General features: G+C 46.4%; 1 protein-coding gene across 3 annotated transcripts in view; it reads right to left on the minus strand.

Moving 5' to 3' along the window:
* Window positions 1–305: 305 nt before the first annotated feature.
* The window catches only part of LOC105024656 (low-density lipoprotein receptor-related protein 8), an 88,273-nt gene continuing 62,586 nt past the window's right edge, over window positions 306–25,992 (minus strand). For 2 of the 3 annotated variants that reach the window (XM_029118748.2, XM_029118746.2), the window contains 13 exons: window positions 25,316–25,438; window positions 24,304–24,426; window positions 21,677–21,796; window positions 21,450–21,575; window positions 14,841–15,012; window positions 12,974–13,207; window positions 11,873–11,991; window positions 10,386–10,525; window positions 6,507–6,648; window positions 5,345–5,497; window positions 4,967–5,245; window positions 4,243–4,311; window positions 306–3,284 (listed from right to left, as the gene is read on the minus strand). In XM_029118748.2, the coding sequence (XP_028974581.2) occupies window positions 2,926–3,284; window positions 4,243–4,311; window positions 4,967–5,245; window positions 5,345–5,497; window positions 6,507–6,648; window positions 10,386–10,525; window positions 11,873–11,991; window positions 12,974–13,207; window positions 14,841–15,012; window positions 21,450–21,575; window positions 21,677–21,796; window positions 24,304–24,426; window positions 25,316–25,438 (2,159 nt within the window). In that variant the 3' untranslated portion in view covers window positions 306–2,925. The remainder of the gene's footprint in view (window positions 3,285–4,242; window positions 4,312–4,966; window positions 5,246–5,344; window positions 5,498–6,506; window positions 6,649–10,385; window positions 10,526–11,872; window positions 11,992–12,973; window positions 13,208–14,840; window positions 15,013–21,449; window positions 21,576–21,676; window positions 21,797–24,303; window positions 24,427–25,315; window positions 25,439–25,992) is intronic. The other variant, XM_029118747.2, reaches the window with a different exon arrangement.

Genomic DNA, 25,992 nt, shown 5'->3' on the forward strand with positions numbered 1-25,992 from the left:
ATCCCTGCTTTTGGATGCCCTCCTAAAGAACGCGCTTTCCCGTATCATCCACCAGCTACTTCATTCTTGCACGACCGAGCAGGCGAATGGCGGTTGTGGATTGCAGTGAGTGAGTGAATGCATTCAGTGCATTTTTGCAGAAATAGTTTTAGGAATATAAGACTGCAGTGCACATAGAAAACAACACAGAATGTCTTGAAGATCCTCGGTCAGCCTCACGTGTCTGTGTCATGTGTGGTGTTTCTGACAGAAACCATACCTGTGGAAAAGGATTCAAATAGTCCAAGGAACTAAAGACACAAAGATATTTTCAATCAAATTTTATATATCAATATATAGATATTTAAGAACTTCATGAAAGAATAAAAAGGTGAGTGAGACCATTTTGGCAATACTGAGTACAGACGTTATTCTTTGCATTTACAGAAGTTGTTGAATAAGAGCTCGTCTCCATCCCACAGCAAAACAGCTAAAAAAGGCACCGGAAAACAATAATGAATATTACAAAGAAACAAACACTTGGGTTGAAAAGCGATAACATACAGAGAATACTGAGGAATACCCACCTTGTTTTACTTGAAATAAACCAAGTAACAACACAAAACACTTTGGTGGATAATATTTTGTACAGTCAGGGAATGAGGTGCTCTTTTATACAAATAAATTAATATACTGTCACATGTTTTTCTTATCTAAAATCTTATGTACAACATACTTATCAAAAGCATTTTTTTTTTTGCAATATGAAAACGTAATTACAAATCATGATTTTCAAAAAACCTTGTGGCTACTCCCTTACCAAACCCACATACTCGCGTGCACTCGTTCTGACAAGCACAACACACCACACTGACACACACACACACACTTTTGTTCTCCCATGCAACACACACAATGAGAGTGCTGTGCAACACAGAGTGTACAAAACGTTTCCAATAACGGTGTGGGATGAACATAAAGGCTCGCATACGCATGCATAAACAAACACAGACACACACACACACACACACCCTCTCTCTCTCTAAGTACACATAAAAACAGTCTTTCCACCTGGCTCTCCTTAATCTCATTTCATGCCGTCTCTGAACCAAAACCCAACAATTGAAAGGACTCTGAGATTTCTATATTTTCCCCCCAAGCGAGGAGGAGCGCTGGAGCACGTGGCGGGACCAAACGAGAAGATGACAATGGACCTCCGTGTTTACTGGCAGCAGGATACCAACTGGAGCTCATTACAGCCACTAGACTTGCCATGAGGCCCCGCTCACTAAGTCCACTGACAGGGGCCCTTTGTTAGCCCCGCCTCCTAACGAGATTCTAATTTATGAAAGCTCACAGTGACCTTGTTCAAAGAATAAGGACAGGAATGTCTGTGACGTGAGTGTGTGTGTGGATGTGAGTTTGTGTCAGGACATGAGTGTGTGTGTGTAGATCTGAGTTTGTGTCTGGACATGAGTGTGTGTGTGGATGTGAGTGTGAACAAGAAGACAAGTATTTGTGAAGGGTGGGTGATTAAGCATGCCGTCTATATACAGTTAATATGGATGCCTGTGTGAAATCTCAAACGGGGGGGTGTATGTGTGTTTACTCACAAGGAGAGCAGACGGGTAATAAAATCACTAAAACAGATGACAAAAACAGATTCACCCACCACACACCCTGACGCAATGGGAAACAGCAACAAAAAAAAAGGAAAAAAAAGAGATGAGACTAGTAGCTTAAAGTGACTCAGCTCTGATTCAACCCCTCTTACTGATTTCCCCAGACAGTTTGCTAACCGTTAGCTTGCTAACCGCTAGCCACGCGTGGTTCCGCTTGACTCTAATTAAACATCCGTCTCAAGCCTGCTATCGTCATTATCACATTGAACACAAACAGCTAGCCGCCTGCTAGACTCTCCGCTGTGAGAAAATTCCAGGCCAGCCTTTTCACTACAAAGGCTCCACCTCACAAAGCTATTTTAGGATCTCACCCCTGACACCCAATACAACCCTCAACTACTCTCATGTCCTGCTTGTCCCCCAGTCGAATGTGAGGTCTAATAAAGAGGAAAGAGGTCTTTGCCGCGGGCTCAGCTATACTTGTGACAGTGCTCCAGGATGTCAACGAGGCTGCTTTGAAGACTCCTCTGCAACGGCATAAACACACACTCACAGGCTCACACATTGTATGCTCCACTGGCAGTAATAGCAACCTCGCTCTCAGACCTTTCACTCGACGTGATGACAAAAACCCTGACCAGAATAACCAAAACACTTTGACATCTTTAGTCATTGGGAGGTGAGCAATGACAGATGTTGAATTAATACCTTAAAACTATACAGATTGTCCCCTCAACTAAGGTGCTGCACTCATTTGAAACTTTCTCCTAAAAAAGCCTCTCCAGTGAATGACGTTCCACCAGGGAAATAAAACGAAGAGCCTAAATTTAAAACGTCAAGGATGAAAGAAATCTTCTGGAATACCTTTTGCCCTTAAAACCGGAGACAGATAGCAAAACTCAGTAATTCTGAGATCAAAGGACGTCAAAAGTGGATGAAACGCGTACAGAATTGGTGTCAACACAGTTTCAAAGTGTAAAGTCCAGTAAGGAAATGTATCTTTAAATGCATTGGATGCAGAGAGAATTCATGAACTGAATTATTATTAATTCGCTCAGTTGACATGAATTCAATTGGAACCAACTGCAGCTCTGACAATAAATTAAAGTGTTCAACTGTTGATTCTGCACATTGAAATGGCACGGCGCTGACCCAAATGTCCGGAGGTGGCGATATCACAGCGCCATATGTCCCTCCCTCCAACAGACTCCATCGGCGTTCATAACCCTTAAGTGTGTGCGTGTGCCTGAGCGGCCATTTTGGAAAAACAAACCCCCTGAGCAGCCATCTTGTCTCCATCCTCCACCCCTCCCCCCCCGCCACCTTATTTAGCCGCGGTGGACAGCACCGGCTGCTCCGTGTACCAGTGAGTCCCCGGGTCCGGCATACTGCCTCCCAGTGGCAGGGCAATGAACTGCGGGCACGTGGTTCCGCCCGCACCAACAATCCCACAGCCCACGCCGGCCGCATACGGGTGGTGCCCGTGGTGGTGGCTGTGATGGACGCCCACGCCGCCGTCAGTCCGACCGATGTGGATCTCGTCCTCCTCGCCCTCGCCCGTGGTCTTCCGGTAGACGGGGTTGTCGAAGTTCATGCTCTTGGTGGAGTTCTGGCGGTAGTTCCGCCAGACCAGGTAGACGCCGGTGCAGAGGAGTCCAAAGACCACTGTGGCAACGATAGGAACTGCATGTGTTTAGCACACAGCGGCAGGGGGGAGGGATGGGGGCGACACGGGAAAGATGGGGGAGCGTTAATGCGGTCGGACCATGAGTGTCGTGAGGTGGAGGATTCGGACGGACTTCTCCGTGGGTCGGGAACCGGTGAGCAGATTCCCACTAATACCGCTGAGGGATAATCACTTTTTTCTGGGGTACTGGGTGTTTTGGCGGTTAGCCGTATGTTTGTCAAAAAGCTTCTGGAGATAACATGAGTATCCATGATCACAAGTCAAGACAGCAACTGTAAAGATCTTGGCAAAAAACAAACTTGAGAGTGTATTCATGTTGAATATTTGTATTCATGGCCTGGATTTTTTGTGAAGTGAATTTGGCAGAGGGGAACTTTTTGGCTCCCAGCAAGCTTGTTAAAATTAGGGTTTACTTATATCTTGCTAACATTTAAATGTACTAGTTGGCTATATAAAATGATCAGATGCGTGTCTTGAAGACATCTGACCCTGTACAGAACTTTATTAGCTAGCTACATCTACATCAAGATACTTCCATTGAGAATTTCTACAGATCAGGTAAGCTTTATCTGCAGTTAAACTAACAGTCTATGTTAGCTGGATTCAAAAAGGGGATGAAGATTGTCTTCAGTCAAAACGTGACCATTTCCTCAATAATGTGTTACACCCTCAACCAGGGATTCTATCAGTCTGTCAGTTACCGGTCAGATATCCCCAGATAACATCCAACCAAACCCACCGGGAAAGTCCACCGTTTTGTTGGAACTTGTGGCCAACACAGACAACAAATGGATGGATATGCAGTGGAAGAACGTCAATACGCACACAATGGTTTCTGATTGGCCAGGGCCCTTTCATGGTCCCTAGGGGCCCCAGTGAGTCCAAAGCAATGCAGAGTCAACAGATTAAATGTGGCAGGTCACCCATCCACCCTCCCCACCAACAACAACTTACCTATGGGGATCACTACTCCCAGAACTGCCACGGTCAGGTTCTCACCCAGGAGGAAATGCTCACTTCCAGCTACAGAGGGAGGAGGAGACAGAGAAGGGGGACCAGGAACTTATCAGTTGAATTTCTCCCCTGATATGTCAAGGGCTGTAATAACATGGAACTGCCCGTAACCACCCTGATGTCGTCTCCATGACGACTCCATAACCACAGTCACCTTGTGTCCTGCGCACCCCTCTATAACCAGACATAAACACACACAAAGCCAATGCTGGCTATCGTAAGAACAATGGCTGGAGGCCTGTGGTATCTGATAGCATTAGTGCAGTCCCCTCACACCCTATTTCTGCATACACATCTCCTTCCAGCAAACGGATAGGTCATTGGCCCTGGAGTTAGTCTGGGTGGTTTTGGAACGGAGTAACGTCGGGCCAAGTGTGATTTGGTGAAGTGATATGGCTGATAACAAATACACAGATGCAAATGTTTGTCTTTCCATCCCTGAGGGGAACAGAAATTCATATACCCATACCCTATACCCTAACCCTATACCCTAACCCTAACCCTATATTATAACCTTAACCTTATGCCCTAACAATATACCCTAACCTTAACCCTATATTATAACCTTAACCCTACAGTATATCCTAACCCTATATCCTAAACATGACCCTATATCCTAACCTTAAACCTCATCCCTAACCCCAACCCCCAGAGACACACTCACAGTGATGGGAGAGGTTGCTGTCCTCCTTAGCATTGCTGTCCGCAGAGGAGCCAGCTGCGCTGGAGATGGGGATCATCGCGGTGACAGGAGTACGATTCAAACCCTGCTCCTTCTCCTTCGGCCCGGGTTTGGAGGTGCTGGACGGGGCGGGGGTGAGGTGGGGCACCCCGGCGTCTGCCTGGGGGGACCGCGACACGGTGGGGGAATCCTTGCCCCCGGCGACCGTCGTCGTGACGACAGGGCCGGCGGCCGGCGGCGACGGCGTAGTGGTCTCGTTGGCTGCGGGAAGAGGAAAGGGTCATGACCACAACGGGGTGGGGCGGCGTCCAATGAGTGATCCTCGGCTGACCGCGCTCCTCCGGTCTCCCTCTCTCTCACCTGGCACGCAGCCGCGCATGTCGGGGCCCAGGTCCTGTCCCCTGGGGCAGGCGCAGGTGTACTTGGGGGAGTGCTCCGTGATCTGGGGGGCTTTGAGACACAGGTACTCACAGCCCCCGTTGGCCTCACTGCCCAGGTTACAGCTGTCGGGACCTGCCGGAAGGACGGGGAGACGCGTTAACACACAGGACACTGCCCGTTCTGATCTGTGGCCGAACCTATAAGGTGTTTTTTTCTGATACAGAGGGTCAGGAACACAGACCCATTGGAGGAAGGAGAGTCCTTGTTACCGTCGACATCATGCTGGAGAGGCTAACAAATGATAGCCTCTTGCTAATCCCAGCACATGTCGGCTTCAGTTGCTCTCTTTCGTACATAATGAATTGATGAACCGTTTCTAGTGTGACTGACTGCACAGTTAAAGACACACACAGACCCACGGAACTCAGTTCCAGACCTGTAGATCCTCTTAACTGCAGGTCTCTTTACTTATTCATGATATGGGCGTGTTGCAGGAGACCAGGGCCCATCCACAGAGCATCTCAGGAAAGGTCCATGGGATGTTGTTAAAACCGGTTTTACGGGGCTCCCCAGTGGTGCAGTGATGGGAGTCATTGTTACTGGGAGCCTAAATCCTCACAGCCTCCGGAAGCCTTGAACGTGTCGGCGTGAAGTGGCTAAGCACCACCCAAGGTTGGCGGGGTTGGTCTCAGACAGGGCTGCCTTGCCTTGTCACGCTCTATGAACAGTAGGTCGGGCGCATGTGGTTGCCGGTGAGTACTTCCGGGTCAGACAAACAGGGTAAAACCAAGCTGAGCGGCTTGGGGATTGAGATTTTTCTAAATCTTCCGGAGTTGTTGCGATGAGGACTTCAAGAGATTTTGTTCCAGAGAAAGATTTGCAAGGCAAATGTGAGCTCCCGATAATCTGAAAAAGATAGCACCCCAGTTTTGAATGGCAGAGAACAGGGCTCCCGTCAGGCTGCAGTCTTCACAAAGACAGAGACGATGAGTCCGCCAGGCTGTTCTGCAGGTCCCATGGGTCTACTCACCCAGGCCAGATCATATCTGCCCATCACGAGTGTTATAAAGCAACCAGCGAAAACACATGCCTTCTAACACACACACACACACACACACAAACACACACACACACCCCCTACCTTGTGGCTGTCGGAGGGGGTGGACCACCACTATACTGAGGGGGTCATTGAGGTGCTCGGCCAGCGTGGAGACATCTCGTCCGGTCAGACGGTTAGCACTGTACACAGCCTCCCGCTCTCTGTCCGTCCAGTAGATACGGTCCTGACAGGACAAACACCCGCATGTCAGAGGGAAAAGGAGAGAGCAGATGGAAGGGGGGAAGGAGAGGGAATGAGGGAGGAGAGGTGATAAGGAAGGAGAGAATTCATGAAGAAGGTTCATGGAGAGAAGCAGAGGCATTATGGGAGAGAAATGAAGAGGCAATGCTGTAGATACCTACGTACATTAATTCATGTGGTCTAAGTATCCATACACAGAATGGAGCCCACATTTTACTAGTCTGTATCCCTTTTGTTAAAGACTGGGCCGGAGAGAGAGACTGAGCCGGAGAGAGAGACTGAGCCGGAGGGAGAGACTGGGCCTGAGGGAGAGACTGGGCCTGAGGGAGAGACTGGGCCTGAGGGAGAGACTGGGCCGGAGGGAGAGACTGGGCCGGAGGGAGAGACTGGGCCGGAGGGAGAGACTGGGCCGGACGGAGAGACTGGGCCGGACGGAGAGACTGGGCCGGACGGAGAGACTGGGCCGGAGGGAGAGACTGGGCCTGAGGGAGAGACTAGGCCGGAGGGAGAGTGAGGGAATGTTGTTATGAAAGGGGTTTTAGAATCAATTTAACTGACAGACAGATAGACAGAGACAACCAGCCAACCAGAAGAGCAGGTAGCCAAACAGAGAGACAGCGAGACAGACAGGCAGGCAGCAAGTCAGACAGACAGGCAGGCAGGCAGATATACAGAAAGACAGGCATCAAGAAAGACTGTCAGGCAGATAGACAGAAGCAGACAGAAATTGAAGGAGGAGAGTCAGACAGGCAGGCAGGCAGTCAGACATCCTAATCAATGTTATGTGAAGCAGCAGTACTTCTACATAAAAATGTACGTCTTTCACTGAAAGCACCCTTTTCAGTGAAGTCATCATGGCCAAGGCTGAGCATTCCAATCTACTGCTCCATTGTCAGGAGGCAAACAAACTCAACCTGACTTCACCTTGTTGTTATTTATATTCCATTATTTTCTGTGTCTGTTTAGCGGAACGTTCCCTAATGTTAACATCCTTCAGAAGACGCTGAGCTGAGGGAAGCTGACATTGCTTCACCGTTGCTGTGGAAACCAAGAGGATATTCCACATAAAAGCTTGTCTGTGTATCTGTGGTTGCGTGTGTGTCTGTGTGTGGTTGTGTGTGCTACAATTCACTAAAAAACAGTGGACAAAAGGCTAAAATTGTGGGAAAGGGACAGCTTGAACATGAAGAAGACATTTCTGCCTCACAAAATGGACAATAAAGAATGTTTTACTAAATCCCCATCCTGCAGTAGATCTTCCACTATATCTAACATTCAGAGCGGCTTTCAGCGAAAACATATCTTTCCTTTTAGCTGTTTACTGAACCAAATCAACCCTCAGAGACCTGTCACATATTAACCCAGTACATCTACTGCAGACGCTACACTGCTCTACATAGCTGCTCTTTCACGTTCCTGTAGGAGGAAAGAATAGCGAGCAGGTGCGTACAGAGGCGGAGAGAGGAGGAAGAGGGTGTTAGGAGGAGAGAGTAAAGAGAAAGATAGAGTTAAGAGGGGCAGAGAGTAAGGAGTGTAAATTAGAGCTATGAGTATAATCAGGGTTCGAATTACGGGGGGATTGGGTGGGGGGTTTGACCCGCCTAATTAAGACTTGGGCCCCTCCAAAAGAGCTAAAAAACAGGGCGGGGGGGTCAAAACATTTATGTATAATTTGTACGTGTAATCGTAAATATGACACTATATATATATCTATCATATTCATGCCTGGAAGAATCGATTTCAGACACCCCTAAAGTGGACCATACCATTTCTTAAACTTGACTGGTATTGTTTGGGTCTGTGTTTGAGTGGAAATGATGGTCTGATGTGTGTGTGTGTGTGGCGGTCTGACTTGCTGCTTTTTTAGTTTTGCTCTAGAATACTTTGTTAAACAATATAAGACAAGCCAGATACTTTAAGGATTGTAAGACTTTGCAGTTTGCCCTCTGAGTGTAATAAGAATTCAGAGTATAATAAGAGTTAAGTGTAATAAGAATTCAGTGTGTAAAATGAGTGAAGAATGCAATAAGAGTGAAGAATATAAACTGTCTGTGATAGTCCCATTGTGAGATGACACACTTAGGAACAAATAAAAGCAGCACAAACCACCCAAACCTAATCACACTATTTCATTACTGTTTCATATAACACTACTGTTTCATATAACACTACTGTTTCATATTACATTACTGTTTCATATTACATTACTGTTTCATATAACACTACTGTTCTCAAGTAACACTTCTGTTTTATATCACACTACTGTTTCAAGTCACACTACTGTTACAAATCACACTACTGTTACAAATCACACTACTGTTTCAAATCACACTACTGTTTCAAATCACACTACTGTTACAAATCACACTACTGTTACAGATCACACTACTGTTTCCTATAACACTACTGTTTCAAATCACACTACTGTTTTACAACACACTACTGTTTCACAACACACTACTGTTTCACAACACACTGCACCTACTGTCATCCAAAAACAGACTAGAATAACACATAACAGATAATAGGCCGTAGTGGGCCGAAGCAGTACAATGCATACACACAACATTACTGTCTATGTGTGTGTGCGTGTGTGTGTGTCTGTCCGTGTGTCTGCCTGTCCGTGTGTCTGCCTGTGTGTCTGTCTGTTTGTGTGTATGTCTGTCTGTGTGTATGTCTGTCTACAGTATCTGTATGTCTGTCTACAGTATCTGTATGTCTGTCTGTGTGTATGTCTGTCTGTGTGTATGTCTGTCTGTATGTCCGTCTACAGTATCTGTATGTATGTCTGTCTGTATGTCTGTCTGTCTGTCTGTCTGTATGTCTGTCTACAGTATCTGTATGTCTGTCTGTGTGTATGTCGGTCTGTCTACAGTATGTGTATGTCTGTCTGTGTGCAATATGACTAGAGCCAGCAGTAACACTTAAATCAACACAATTTCAATCAAATGTTTTTCATAAAGCCAGCAATCCTAACTAAGTGCTTGTACACAGACAAAGTGCTTGTACAGACACCCAGCCGAAACCAACAGAGCAAGTAACAACAGGAAATGGATGTCGAGTGACTAGGAGTAACACCTTAGTAGGGATGGAACCTAGGAAGAAGCTAGACTCCGGGAGGTGGCCAGTTGGGTCTTCTGGCCGTGTGTGTACACATGTAGCGTCTGATTTCACGTGCCTTGCGTGTGTAACACATGCTTGTGTGTGTGTGTCATTTACAACAACGACTCCCATCTCTCCTCGCCACTAACTCCTCTGCTCCTTCCAAACAGTCAGTCCTCCCAGACGACAGGACCAAACAAGCAGCCGCCACAGACTCAGAGGACAGACGCACACAGAAACACAGGCAGCAAGCAGAGGGGGACTAATCACAGTCATTAAAAAGGGCAAAACAACAGCTAATTAAATCTGTTGTCATTTAGCGGTTCCCCATTAAAAATGTTTTACGTTAATTCCTTTAAGTGTGGGCAGGGAAATTATCTTATAATATTTCAAATATTTGAATCAGGAGGACGTATTCACCGTTGAAGCTTTTGGACACCCCTCGTGGTATTACATGAGAAACTCTCTCTCGCTGACTTGGGTTCTCTTGATTTGAGCTCATTAAAAAAAAAAAGGTGTCTTTGTTCGCTCAACCCTTCACTGGCAAGACATTCCCGTTAGAGTGAGGTGAGCGGTGAACACGCGCGCGCTCGTTTAGACGGTGACACTCTCCATTACCTCAAACACAGCCAGGGAGTAGGGATGTCCCAGTCGTTCTGAGGAGGACAGGTGTGTGCGACGGTGAGCCCCGTTCAGGTCCACACTGGATACAAGGTGCAGCTTGGAGTCCACCCAGTACAGGCGCCGGTTGGCCACGTCTGAAACACCCACAAACGGGTTACACGGCATGCATAATGTATCAGCTAACTGAATCATTTAGTGGAGCAATTCAGGAAGTAACACACGTTTTCAACTGTGAAAGTCTAAGAACATGAGCTATCAACTGTGAAGTCCATTTTTTTTTATTAACTGTAAAGGTATAGGAAACATGCGTAATTAACTGTAAAAGTATATAAACATGAGTTGTCAACAGTAAAGTCTACAAATATGAGTTATTAACTGCAAAAGTCTAGGAACATGAATAATCATCTGTAAAAGTCTATAAAAGAATATTATGTAACAAAGTCAGTGACAACGAAAAGGGAAATGAGCCAAAGCACAAATAGAATGTATTATAATTAATCTTGGTCAAAGGAATCTAAAGAACTCCGCTACAGACAAAAACATAGTTTCAAGTTTGCGTTGAATAAATATTTCATTGCTAAATCCAAATAATTTCAGTAAACCCATTCATTTGGGTATATCAAAAATGCTCGGCAATAAAATATTCACTTCATGGACTCAAGTCAATTGGAGAGTAGCTAAACATTTGATTTAAATGGAAATTTGGGTTCGCCCCTACAGGTGCTTGCTGTGTATGTGTGAGTGCGGGCTTGTTTACATTATCCAACAGTTCCCGAGACACCAGATTACTTTGTTCTGTAAACTTGCTGATATCAATAGGTCGAGACACCCCCTTCAGAGATAGCATGCCCCACATTTTAAATTGTGTCGGAGGTGTCTCAGGTTTCTTTACAGTTGCAATTGACGGCCACAATCCTACATGGTACGACTGGAATGTGCCAGAGTAAATTCAAACGCTAGGGAAATTATTATGCAAACCAAGTTATGTCTGCATGGAGTTTCATTCTCTCTCTCGTAATGTAAACATTGTGTTTGTGTGTGTGTGTGTGTGTGTGAGAGTGTGTGTGTGAGAGTGTGTGTGTTTTAGGTTTAACTATACTCATGAGTATAGTAAAACCAGAAACATTTTGACTCATGGGGACCTTTTGCCAGTCCCCATGAGGCAAAAGTCAATTTCCGGCTCAGGGTTTAGGGTCAAACTTACAATTTTAGTTAGAATTGGGGTTTCTTTAAGGTCTAGGCATTGTTGGTTAAGTTGTAGGTTTAAGGTTAGGCATTACATGTAGGTAAAATGTAGGCATAAATGTTACTTTATTGAGGTTAAGGTTAGGGTTATATTAGATTATATAAGATTAGGGCAAGGGAGCATGCAATTTCTATTTTCCGGTCCCAATGAGGATAGCCGTACAAACTTGTGTGTGTGTGTGTGTGTGTGTGAGAGAGTGTGTGTGAGTATAAGTGTGAGGTGTGTTAGTCCTTACCCAGCGTGATGCCATTGGGCCAAGCAATGTTTTCCGAAACCAGGACCTGCCGGTCCACCCCGTTCATCCCGGCCTTCTCTATCTTGGCCCGGTTTCCCCAGTCGGACCAGTACATGAACCTGGAAATCAACATGAAATCGGAATAGGAACACAATGAACAGGACTAACGTAAGATTTGGAATCACTTTCTATTCATTCTATTGTTATCCTATTATTATTCCATTGCTTGCTGGCTTGCAACGCCAGGACAGTGGGTTCAAATGCAGGGACAACCCATATGAAAAAAGCAATGCGCGCATGACCGTGTCGGTTTCGATAAAAGCGTCTGCTAAATTGTGTTTGTTCTTTATAAAATGGATAGCCTGGGTCCTGGATGGTGAGTGGTCGATAGTCGTGGCATATTAAGCAGTAAGTCTAGGGGGTGTGGTATATGACATGACACATTGCATACTGCCTGAACACTTTTTACTGCCATGTACCACACCCCCCTCATGCCATATACCACACCCCCTCATGCCATACACCACACCCCCAAGCCATATACCACACCCCCTCATACCATATATCACACCCCTTCATGCCATATTCCACACCCACAAGCCATATACCACACCCCCTCATACCATATACCACACCCCTTCATGCCATATATCATACCCCCTCATGCCATGTACCACACCCCCTCATGCCATGTACCACACCCCCTCATGCCATGTACCACACCCCCTCATGCTGTGTAGAATAAAGAATTAGGATATCAAGCTGTATACTACTTGTACAATTTGCATGTTTACTGAGTACATATAGACAAAAAGGTAAACACAACGCATTCTCACCTGTGTTCACCTCTCATGTTTATCCATCATAATGAATGACACCAGTATCCAAAAGACATGAGTTGTTGAGGGCGTGCTGACGGCTGGCTAGGCCAATCACATCAGGCACACATCAATTAGCGGACGCCCTCATCAGGACCGACAGACACTTAGTGTCCGTGGCTCACCGGGCCTGACACACCGGTGGAGGACCGGTGAGTTTTCACCCCGGTCCTGTTGTCTTGTCAACGCAGCCCAGCGGTGGGCTTTCCGGGTCGACACCTACCCGTACTGGGGGTCCAGGGCTATGGCTCTGGGCTCGCTGAGCTCCGTGTCCACCAGAACCCTTCGCTTCAGCCCGTCGTACGCGGAGGCCACCGAGACGCTCTTGTGGCCCGAGTCGGTCCAGTAGAGGTTGTGCTGGACCCAGTCCAGGGCCAGGCCCTCGGGGGAGAGCAGCGAGCCGGAGTCCACCAGAGTCACCTGCTGGGAGGGGTCACCAGCCTCTGGGATCATTGCACTAAGGTGGTGGTGGTGGTGGTGGGGGGGAGGGGGGGGGGGCATGGTGTCAGGCGTGGATGCAGTTGAGCCACGGTGAAAGATAAGCCTAACCATCCCACCTGCACCCACTTAACATAGCTGACATTAACATCATTGTCATTTCTAAACAAAGTCAGTTGTGTTGTTTTTTTAGTATAGTACATTTACATAATGCTGTTGGAGATGTTGCCTTGCCAGTCAGTAAGATTACATTTGCTTGTTATCTTTAAAAACGTACGTAGGAGCAACCCAACCGCTGCCACAAGGCTCTTCCGCAGAAATGTTCACAAAACCAGTAAGGCTGGGTGTGTGTGGGTGACAGCCACTACACAAGGCAACAGTGAACATGTCGTACCCCACAAATAGAACAGCACCCCCACAGTGGGCTATCTGAGGTCAGCGTAACACAGAGGGCCGAAACAAACATTATGTAAAGCAGGACATTAAATCCTAACAAATCCAAGTATAATAGTGTAAGTGGAGGATTTCCTTGTGCTCTGTGAGAACTCCCGGCGTGCTGAGAGTCGCTCTTACAAAAAGAGTTCCTTAGTAAGCATTGTAAAACACACATTCATTGCACACGCGACCTCATAAGTCACCAGGGCAAGGATTAAATGCAGACAGACAACCTGCGCACTGCAGTTTCACTGTGAAGGTGATTCATGCTGGAGCTGATATCGGCAGCTTTTCAGCAAACGTCAAGAAAACGTCTCTTAGAAGTCAGCCGCAGCGCACGGTCAGACATTGGCGTTGGCTTGAATCTCTGCTTCGGTCGCCGATGGTACGAAAGGGTACCAGCTATAAGAGTGTGTCACTTCCTGCCTGGCAATGGCATGAAGTAGGAAGGTTGTGTGTTCATTTCAGAAAGAACATCATTCTCTTCAGAACAGCGGATGTCCTTCGTCAGAGGACTGGGACTACTTCTAGAAACAGCAAATTGAAATATACACCCATGACGAGGACGTCACTTCATTTAGTTTCACGGGAGACCTCTGTTGATTTATAATGAGGACATTGTCCCAATTAGCAGAAACCCATGGGGGGGCTAACAGGCAGTAAAGGTCCAGGCAACTCTGACAGGAACACTGACGAAGGCAGTTTGCTGTCCAAAGGTTTACTAATTATTATTGTATGACACTGGAGCTACAGGATGTGCTTTGGCAGTCTTCTCTTCCATTCCACTAATTGGTCTTTTCACATCACATCTTTTTCAGAGCTAATCGGATTGGACAAAATAGCAATTAGAGAAATCAACGATCAGTATTATTACGCAGCCGTAACGGAACAGTAAAAAAGAGATCAGTATATGACAGCTCCCTACTGTAACTAATAGTCAGGGTCAAGTAAAACTTCCTGAACATTTCACAAAGCTGCAGGATTCCCAGAATTCAGTGGGAGGGGAACACTGGGGGTCCTCGAACTGGCCTGTCTGAATGATGAATGCTGCCGTGTTGAGGTCAAGGGGTCCAGTACATGTAGATTTTGCGTAATAAGCGGTTGTCGGGACACAACCGGGATGTTATCCGTACTAAAGGTCACATCAGAACAGGTGCATTCATGTCCAGGTACTCTTTAAGAGGTCAGGGGTCAGCTCCCAGGGTCCACTGGCCTACCTGTAGATGTTCCGGTGGAAACGGTCGCACCAGAAGAGGCGGTTGTTGGCCACGTCTACGTCCAGAGACACGGCGTTCTTCTGGGCGGCCAGCACCTGGCTGTTGTCCCTCTTCACCGGGTCCACACGACGGATCTCATGGCGGCTGGTGAACAACAGGTAGGGGCCCTTCCCTGGTGGAAAGGGTAGAGGGTATGAGGCAAAGGTTGAGGTTACTTCTGTTACGAATTGAGGAAGCACCCTGAAAATCAAATGAGGAACACTTGGAACTGGCACCACTTACTGAATTATTTACTCACTGATATCACATGAATTTTAATGGATTATACATTTCATTGAGGCAAGAATATCATCGGTCATATACATCCCTTCTTGGCCCATATCAGAGCGGCAGGAAGGGATGTATATGACAGATGTCACAATGATTGTAACGCTAAGAGGTCAACTTAAACGCGCTCGTTTTTTATAGCCAGAATAAAATCACCCCAGGTCGGACTCAAACAACCATCTCAAGGCCTGACGTGGCTTCGCTAGACTCAGGACAGACACCGAACGGAATTGCACTGCTCTATCCATCGCACGTTCACGGCCAGAGCGGTTTCGGCCGATTTCACGGCGAGGGTCGTTTGACAAAAGGAAGTCATCAGTGCCAGGGTCGCCTCTAAATCAGAGAACCAAAACATTCTAGAGTGCTGAAGTGTCTGTATCGATCTGGGTCCAGGCCTCATTAACCTTCATTACAACTCATTATATAGTCTGCTGTGTTCCAAACACATCCTCCTAACCGGAACAACACAACTGTTAGGCAAGAGCCCTAACCATGCACACGCAACTTAATAATCTCCCTTAGGAAACTTCCCAAGCGTTCCCAAGTGTTAGTCTTTATAAGGAGAAGGAGAACATTTGAGAATATTCATTTTAACGTCGAAATCACCTCATCCTCTTGGTCAAATTGAATAACGAAAGATGTCAGAATTTTTACTAAGCAGCCATGTTTTTCCCCCCCAGTAAGCGCTGATATTTTACTGTGCCTGCCAGACTAGAATAATCTCTGGGTCTCTGGTTCTAACCATAACCCTAAATCATATTTTCCCTAACAAATCCAGACAAATCCAGTCCTCACCTCACCTGGTGGTCCATGTTCTACATTACTTTGCCTAACACCTAATTTAAGATATCACTGAATATCTTAAATCAGCATCCTGCTACAGGTGGTGTTTTAAAACAAAAATATGATTACAGTTTATCTTGTCATGGAGGGAATAGTACAAAACTTGTCTGAAAGAGAAATGCGTTTCCTATAGAATAGTCTTGACCACTACCAATAAATACATGTATACAGTATGTTGTCATTTCGCAGGCGCTCTCATCCAGACCAACTTAGAGGAGTAATTATGAATAACTATGTTGCTCAAAGAATGAAAATGTTCCCCATTCATTGGCTTTGGGATTTCATCTAGCAACCTGCTGGTTATTGGTCAGATGTCTAACCGCTAGGCTATCTGCCATCCCTAATTATACATCAATACTTTCAGCCCTTGAAGACTAAAGTGCATGTCTGATTATTGTGCATCTGTTTGGCCTCTGTACATTGGCACAAATGAAATGGAGCAATAAAAACCTCAAAGCAGTCTTTGACGGAGGAGTTTTAGAAAGTAGCTAAAAGTTCTACATGCCAAATGCTCTACAGACCAAACAGTTTTTCTCACTGGCTGTCCAGTGTCCACGCCTCACATAAAACATGGACTGATGGGCAGTTTTCAGTAAATGATTTTACATTTGGGGAACGCACATTCAGTTTGAGTTCTACACATTGATGATCGTAATAGTGGAAACAGCAAAGTGTTTTTACAGACCTTGAATACGTGAGATGGTTGCGTAGTTTGTTGTGCGGATGTCTTGGAGCGTTTATTTCACTGTGTCCGGCCAACGCAATATCAGGCTCGTGCAGGCAACCAGGCGGCCAGATAAATCTCAGAAATGGAACTTCAACCGAAACAACACAACTGTATTTCAGCGCTAAAAGTAGGTGGAAAATTAGGTCTGACATGCTAAAAACGTTAATATCCCCTTTAAGCACTGTATATTCATGGATGGATTCTCCTGTAGGGACCTCACAACAACGATTTGAAGCCTGTCCAGAAATATACGTAGGCAACCATGAACAAGATACAAGAAACGGCATGCCTTTGAAGCAGGGCAAGATTTAACCCCTCTTATCAACCAGCAGTACCAGGCCTGGAATTAAAATGCAGCCTTATCCACTTCAAAGGGCCTCCTGTAGCCAGGACTACGTGGGGGTTGAGGGAGGATGGTGGGGGCGGGCAAGACGGATTGTGTCAACACCCAAAACTTTACAAAACCAGAAAAACATGTCATTCCAAATCTCAAGAAAACAACAACAATAAAATGTGTTAACGAAGGAAAGTGTGTGCTCAGGCTTTTTTCATTACGTACGGTAAAAACTGTTTGATGTCTTTTAATGAGAGCCATATGGACATACTGTATCGTAACCTGAACAGTGACCCAGCGCTCATTATTCCACAAGGGATTTCTAAACTATAACTGACCCAATATTGATTTCTCAGGTAAAAAAAGGGACTCTTCACTGATAGCTGGCTTCGCGTCTTGATCAGGCGTGAACACTGAATGTGTCAGTCAATATGGAGGTCAGCTCTGAGCCAAGGCTAGCCGTCACAGCTCATTTTCTAAACTCTCAGTCTCTTGGAAAAACGCTCAACAGTCCTTCTATATTTTGCTGGCTGTCGTGTTCCAGGAGGATGTGAGGTCACTGGACAGGCACTGAGTTCCTATGTCACCGGATCTGGTTCAGATGGGGACATTTTGATCTGGTTCAGATGGGGACATTTTGATCTGGTTCGGATGGGGACATTTTGATCTGGTTCAGATGGGGACATTTTGATCTGGTTCGGATGGGGACATTTTGATCTGGTTCAGATGGGGACATTTTGATCTCACATTGTGAGGATAACAAACGCGGGAAAGTGATACTGCACATCTGCACAAGTCCTGTCTGAGAACATCTCCCACAGACCCGGAGTACCAGAATTCACCCACATAAAAAAAAAAATCACCTCAGCCTTCACATGAACACAATCAATGTGGCGTACTCATACTTCCGTCCTGGGCCTGTAGTTGGAGTGTTTAAACCTTTATGAAAATGTCAGGGTTTGGAAGTAAGTCCTCGTGTCTAACAGGAATGCACAATCCTTCCTAATGCATTCCGTGCATTAGGCTACATTCAGAGGATAATGAGGCCAAAGCCTCAGAGTCTAAATAATTCAAAATGTACATACAGTTTTTTGGGCTGCTGACCTTTTTTAACTAAAGATTGCATGGTTTTTCACACACAGGGAATTAATGATAACATTGTCGGGAATTCGAAGGACGCCATTAGAGGGACTTGTCTGACCAGCCGTTAATAGTTGTTTATATCCGACCAGGCTAAACATCCTTGGACAAAGTGACACCAGCCAGATCTTTGACTATATATGAAGATTCTCTGTACCACCGTATTTGGACGTTCATAGGAAGAGACAACATTATGGATCGTTCAAGTTCAGTTTCCACAAAAGCTTTCGGCCCATATGCACAAACCATCACAGATGGAAAAGAGCTTTGATTTCAGTTGCCTAATTTGGCAATGTGAACCATTTAAAGCCAACGCTTTACTTCCACTGATGTGCCCCTGACTCTTCAGGACCCTCCACTGATGTGCCCCTGACTCTTCAGGACCCTCCACTGATGTGCCCCTGACTCTTCAGGACCCTCCACTGATGTGCCCCTGACTCTTCAGGACCCTCCACTGATGTGCCCCTGACTCTTCAGGACCCTCCACTGATGTGCCCCTGACTCTTCAGGACCCTCCACTGATGTGCCCCTGACTCTTCAGGACCCTCCACTGATGTGCCCCTGACCTTTGTGACTATATGGGTTTGTGATGATGTTAGTCAATATGGCTGTGGCCATTGATGTTAGTGATGGTGTTATGTGACTATTTGCGTTAGTGATTGTGTTATGTGATTACTGGCGTTAGTGATGGGGTTATGTGACTACTGGCGTAAGTGATGGTGTTTTGTGACTACTGGTGTTAGTGATGGTGTTTCGTGACTACTGGCGTTAGTGATGGTGTTTTGTGACTACTGGCGTTAGTGATGGTGTTTCGTGACTACTGGCGTTAGTGATGGTGTTTTGTGACTACTCGTGTTAGTGATGGTGTTTTGTGACTACTGGTGTTACTGATGGTGTTTTGTGACTACTGGCGTTAGTGATGGTGTTTTGTGACTACTGGCGTTAGTGATGGTGTTTTGTGACTACTGGTGTTAGTGATGGTGTTTTGTTACTACTGGCGTAAGTGATGGTGTTTTGTGACTACTGGTGTTAGTGATGGTGTTTTGTTACTACTGGCGTAAGTGATGGTGTTTTGTGACTACTGCCGTTAGTGATGATGTTTTGTGACTTCTGGCGTTAGTGATGGTGTTTTGTGACTACTGGCGTTAGTGATGGTGTTTTGTGACTACTGGCGTTAGTGATGGTGTTTTGTGACTACTGGCGTTAGTGATGGTGTTTTGTGACTACTGGCGTTAGTGATGGTGTTTTGTGACTACTGGTGTGGAAGGCCAATGCTTCCTAATCGTTTTTCCAAAGCAATTGAGATGCCTTTTGAGTCACAACTTACCATATGGGAGAAATTGGTGAAGAATATGATAACAAAAATCATGTAACTGAAAGTTTATTTACTGTTTTGTTTTAAAGATTGTTTAAAAAGGATTTATTTGTAAGAATGTTGTTTGTTTTTCTTCCCCAAAAGGGGATTAGCAATGAGTTGGGCCCGGGTGAAGAACACCCTTATCTTCACAACAGAGATATTTATTTTTTTGCAATTCTACACATTTTACCATAAAGCCAAGAAATAAATATAGCCGTTTGTAAGCTCCTGTTCTGCAATGCTACAGTAGGCATTTTTAGATGGCTTATGCTTTGTTGTTATTCTGTGTTGTTATTCTCAAATATTGTTCCAAGATCAATCGGACACTGATTATGCAGCGTCCATCCAGGTCATCAGAACATGATGAAAAATTATATATTGGCTAGTATAGAAAAACATACAGTAATAGGTACATTTTCGTTGGTGCATACATTTTATGTGGTTTTGGTAAATAACAATAAAAAATAAAAGAACAGTCCATTAACTGTTCGGTATTCCTGCATGGTGGTGACTTCACCACTGTACATTAGCTGTAGGAAGCCATTAGCCAGGAAGATCTTACTCCGATGTCACGCTTGGTTCACTTTCAGCTGGTGTTCTGCTCCTTTGCATTTGCCTGGCGTGCCTGAACCATGCTCATCTAAGAGTGAGTCCTCTCAGAAAACGGACACGCCCCTGTCTCAGAAATAAAATGGCCACTCGCTGAGTGTCTGTTTTTACAACACAGATAGAAAGTGTCTGTATTTGGTCTGAGGTTTTCCCAAAGCTACACTCACATATGCTCGTAAAACACACTTGCACATTACCCAACAACCATAAAAACACACAGAACAGCAATGGGTGGTAGCGGATCGGACGCTAGAAGATTCTTCATTTCCGGGCCACAGAACAGCAGAACCAACTATCTGTAGTGATAGACTGGCAGACTGACAGTGTGAATCATCTAATTATGAGCACACGCCCTGAAGGAACCAAGGTGAGTCGCAGCAGCACAGCTCATTACAACAAATTTATTTCTAATAGCATGACACAAGCTCCTACCCAAATGCCTCAGGAGTACCATTCTAAAACCTCGCCCAAAGGGTCATTTTTCAAGACGGTCAATTCTCGTCTCCTCAGACAATGAGTGCGAGGAGAGAGCTGAGAGGAGGCCAGTTTTTATGTTTACAGTCTAAAACAGGTATTTACTAATTGGCAAGAGAGGGAGTGTCACACTAGGTGACATTTCCCAGAGTCAAGAAGCCGGCGTGTTTGTTAAAACGCACTCGTAGTTAAAAGCAAGGCAGGGATGTGTGCATAACGAGGCTTCCGTTGGCCTGCCATAGTTGGCTTTGGGGTCGATAAATGATTGGCTGCTGTTCAAGTTTCCAAACGTTTCTGAACAGCAGTAGCCCACTTTGATCAGGCCAAGATCCACTGCAGACACAGAATTTCAACTGGGCAGTTCTAGACAAAATGAATTAGACTGACCTTCACAAATGGCTGTGTTTCGTTAAATATTAGGCTGATTTAAAACAGTCAAACAGCCTGTATATATGACTGCGCAGGCTATAGGTTTATTACTATATTATATGATTTGGCAGGGAAGATGCAATAGGATAAGTTTGGATCTCCAGTGATGTTCAAGAACACTGTTGACTTCTTTATTTTACCGGATGAACGTCCAAGCTAACATTTGAAAAAGAAATACACAGAACCAACATCATGTTCACAGGTTCATAGTGCTATAGGCTAAAGTGACATTTGACAATTGTCCAGTACAGTCCGTTCAAGTCAGTCCACCAAGGCGAATGAAATAACAAGAAAGTGCGACAAGATAACTCAGACAGCAACCCCCCCCCCCACACACACACACACACACACACAAACACACACACTCACCCTCAGCTTTGCAGGTCTTGGTGACGGGGTCAATTTCGTAGCCTTCGTAGCACTCACACTTGAAGTCTCCCTTGTAGTTGATGCATATCTGGCTGCAGGCGTTGGGGCTCTCGCACTCGTCGATGTCTGTCGGCAGGGGTGGGGGGGGGGCAGGGGTTAGTAGCCCCACAACAGCGGAGGTGGTGACAGGGAAGGGAGGAGGGGGGTGTTGTACTCTCGATACTCACCTCCACACGTCCTCTTGTCCAGTAGCTGGTAGCCAGCGGGACACTGACACTCGTAGCCGATTGGTCGATCCAGGCAGACATGCGAGCAACCGCCATTGTTGAGCATGCACTCGTTCAGGCCTGCGAGATAGAAAGATCAGAGGTCAGAGAGGTCCACGTTGGAGGTCTTTAGCGTACTAGGCCATATTTATTAAGCACCGATCCCAGCTGAAACGGGGGGGGGGGGGGGGGGGGGGGGACGGACTACAGGGATTTGACCAATGGGAAATGGTTAAGTTGGTGCCCTCGGGGGGGTCCAGTGATCCGCACTGCTGCTTCTCGGGCACTGCAGCGCGGCTCTGAATCCGACACCTCCATCAATCATCAAACTGAATCCTAAAAGGCTTGAAAAAAATATACCCCCCCCCCCCCCCCCCCCCCCCCAAAAAAAAGTTATGACAGCGCGGGGGCCCGATTCCATTTCTCCTTTTCCGTTTAGTCGCTCAACCCACATTTGGTCCCGCCGTATGGAAACCCCAACCAGTTCTGAGGGAGTCAACCCACTCATAGTCATGTGCTCGGAGGCTTTCCGAACCAGCTTTGATCGTTGACGATGCCCGGCCTCCTCCCCTTTGCTAATGCCCCATCAGACGGCTGTCAAGTTATGCTCACATGCTCATTGCTGTTCTGAAGGGGTATCCAAGCGAGACGTGGAGGTGAGAGAGAAAAAAACAGAAGTTGCATCCTCCCTTCTGGGGAGAAATCTCCCATCTGACATGAAGGGAGGGGCTTTCACCGGAGACAGTTATATTGAGACAGCTAGGTCAACGTAATACTGGAATTGTAGGCATTTAGTTAGATAGCATTGCTCAATGTTCCCCCGTGTGATGTTAACGGAGAGCTAAAATGGCCGCCATAGAACGCGCTGTGTCATTTACATTACATCATAACAGATCCACAATGAGCCCAACCGTGTGAATGTACGACTCTGGTTTCCTCCCATCCAGTCACAGCAGAGCAGTTAATACCAGCCAGTAAGGATACAGCCCTATCCTTTACCATTAGGATCTGTTTGAGTATCCCCTTCAGTGAAGAGCCAGCCTCCAACCTGTGTGTGTGTATGTGTGTGGTGTGTGTGTGTGTGTGTGTGTGTGTGGTGGGGGGGATTTGGGAGGTGACCTCTAAATCATGTCTCTCTATCCTTGGAAGCAGGTTTGGAAAGCTGTTACAGTTTTCACACTCAAGTACCCTAGAGGGACCTTCCTGTCACACACACACCCTCCACACACACACACACACACACCCTCCACACACACACACACACACACACACCCTCCACACACACCCACCCAACGCAGCCCCACACAGGCTCTCCCCCTCCCTCTTTTAAACCTCAAACGCATCGTTGCTCCCCATAAGCATGTCCCGGGGATAAAAGCAGCAAAGCATCTGCCGGTGTTCAAACGAGAAACGCTGCCTGTATGAAGACGCAGCATTCAATCAATATTATGTGCTGTATTATGCCTTCCCTTCTAATGGGACGGTAAAATATCAAAAACACAGTCCAGTGGACAGGGAAATACCCTTATGTTTATTATTGCACGGTAGGGTTGGAGTACAGTGGAATAATTTGAGGGGCCAATCTATATCCATGTGTGTGTGTGTGTGTGTGTGTGTGCATGCGTGTGTTTTTGCCGAGCTGCTTGGTTCTAATGGGAACATCTTGCCAGTGAAGGGTTGAGTGAGCAGAGGATTGAGCTAGGTGTCTATGGACACACTTTTAACGAGCTGAAAAGAGATAGAGAGGGAGGGAGGGGCAGAGAGAGAGAGTGAGAGAGAAGGAGAAATACTCTGGGTTTCCTGAAATATTCTCCTCCCTTTAGCTCTCATCCCTCCCTTCTCCTCTCTTTTCCTCTCTCATCCCGCTTTCCCTCTCTTAACCTCTCTAACCCCTCTCTTTCTGTGCCTTTTGCCGATTTGAACATTTTATTTTAGTCCCCCCCGCCCTGCTCTGCTGTCTCCAGGGATGAGGAGGTGGTGTCCCTCCTGAAAGCCTCTCAGCAGTCTGTGTCAAGACACTCCTCGCCCTCTATCTGTGCTGTGACTGTCTTTCCTAATGCGTGTGTATCTATCACAGAGTGTGTGCACGTCTTTCACAGTGTGTCCATTGATGTGTGTGTGTGTGTGCAATGTGTTGTTGTGTGTTATGTTGGTTGTCCTCTGGAGTTACAGGTTCCCACTCTCATATCCTCTCTCCCCGACTGACACACTCTGATGTTGTTCAACTGAACTCTTCCATGCATGGTCAGGTCAGGGTTCACAGGTCAATCTAGTCATCTGCGCTACAAGGTAAAGCTCGTTTAGATCCACAGGTCAGTGGCTAGTTAGCATTGACCGCCTGGAAACAAGCCGTAGCTCCTATGAAGAGGACCCTCTAAGAACGCCTGTGTTCTTCTAACCCTTTCCAGAACCATGATGGAATGTGGTGAAAAGTCCCAACTTCTAAAAATGCTTCAGTAGCCTCGAGGTCGAGTTTTAGATTTGTGTCAGAGTTAACGTGAGGCATTACGGACGGAATTAGGTTTAGATTTCCAAGACGTTTGAGGTTGTGGTTAGGATTCAGGTCAGCTTAAGGTGCCAGGTCTTACCACACTCCTTCTTTGGTTCATCTGAGCGGTCTTTGCAGTCCTTGACGTTATCACACACCTTGGCGCTGTCGATACACTCTCCATTCTTACACAGGAACTTCCTGGGCCCCTCACACCTCGTGGCTGTGACAGTGGAAGACAGGAAGACAGCGAAAGAAGGAAGACAGAGAAAGACAGGAAGACAGAGAAAGACAAGAAGAAAGAGAAAGACAGGAAGACAGAGAAAGACAGGAAGACAGAGAAAGACAAGAAGAAAGAGAAAGACAGGAAGACAGAGAAAGACAGGAAGACAGAGAAAGACAGGAAGACAGAGAAAGACAAGAAGAAAGAGAAAGACAGGAAGACAGAGAAAGACAGACGAAGACAGGAAGGTAGAGAAAGACAGGAAGACAGAGAAAGACAGGAAGACAGAGAAAGACAGGAAGACAGAGAAAGACAGGAAGACAGAGGAAGACACAGTCAGTCAGTTAAGGGACCAAGCAGACGGACAGAAACACAAACAGCTAGTCATCCACCCGTCCATCCACCAAAACTTCCATCCATCCACCCAACAACAAACACATCCACCCAACAACAAACACATCCACCCAACAACAAACACATCCACCCAACAACAAACACATCCACCCAACAACAAACACATCCACCCAACAACAAACACATCCACCCATCCATCCACCCAACAGCACATCCACCCGTCCACCAACACATCCACCCGTTCATCCATCCAACAACAAACACATCAACCTGTCCATCCACCCAACAACAAACACATCCATCCACCCATTAACCAACACATCCACCAGTCTATCCACCCATCAACAAATACATCCATCCACCAACACATCCACCTGTCCATCCACCCATCAACCAACACATCCACCTGTCCATCCACCCATCAACCAACACATCCCCCCATCAATCCGCCAATTCATCTGTTTGTCCATCTGGACACGTGACCCCGCCCCCTCCCGCCTGGACACATGACCTATGACCCTTCCGTCCATCCTACCGTTGACACAGCCGGCCTCGTCGCTCTGGTCCGGACAGTCCAGGACCTTGTTACACTGCTTGGTGCCATGGATACAGGATCCATCACCACACTGAAATTCATCTGGCCTGCATGTCAGGAGAGCTGGAGTACACACCGACACGGACACACACACACACAGACACACACTCAATAACGTCGTATTAGCTGCGCCGAGCGCTGAAGCACTTAACCACGGAGCCCTGTGATAAACGATCTTCAATATCCTGCCTCAAGATGGAGGCAGAGCCGTGTCCAGCCCCCAGCTGCCACTCATTCCCATGGGCTGAAAGGAAACTGCCTCCCTCAGTTTCCCCCTGAAGGGCGCTGTACGGGGCGGGGGGATTTAGTGTTATCATAACATATATAACAGTGTGTGCAGCCCAGCTGCTACTAGGGTTTGCTTCCCCAGGCAGTGTGTGTGTGTGTGTGTGTGTGTGTGTGTGTGTGTGTGTGTGAGATGTACGCTGGAATTTGATCAGACCCTATAATCTAGTGGTGATTCACTGAAGCTACTCTCATTCAGAGGACAGGACAGAGGAAGGACTCCTGCACATTATTAAACCACATATAGATGTAGTATCACTAGTCTCCTGGAATAGACACATTATTAAACCACATATAGATGTAGTATCACTAGTCTCCTGGAATAGACACAT

This window comes from Esox lucius, chromosome 3, assembly GCF_011004845.1.
Source record: "Esox lucius isolate fEsoLuc1 chromosome 3, fEsoLuc1.pri, whole genome shotgun sequence".
NCBI lineage: Eukaryota > Metazoa > Chordata > Actinopteri > Esociformes > Esocidae > Esox > Esox lucius.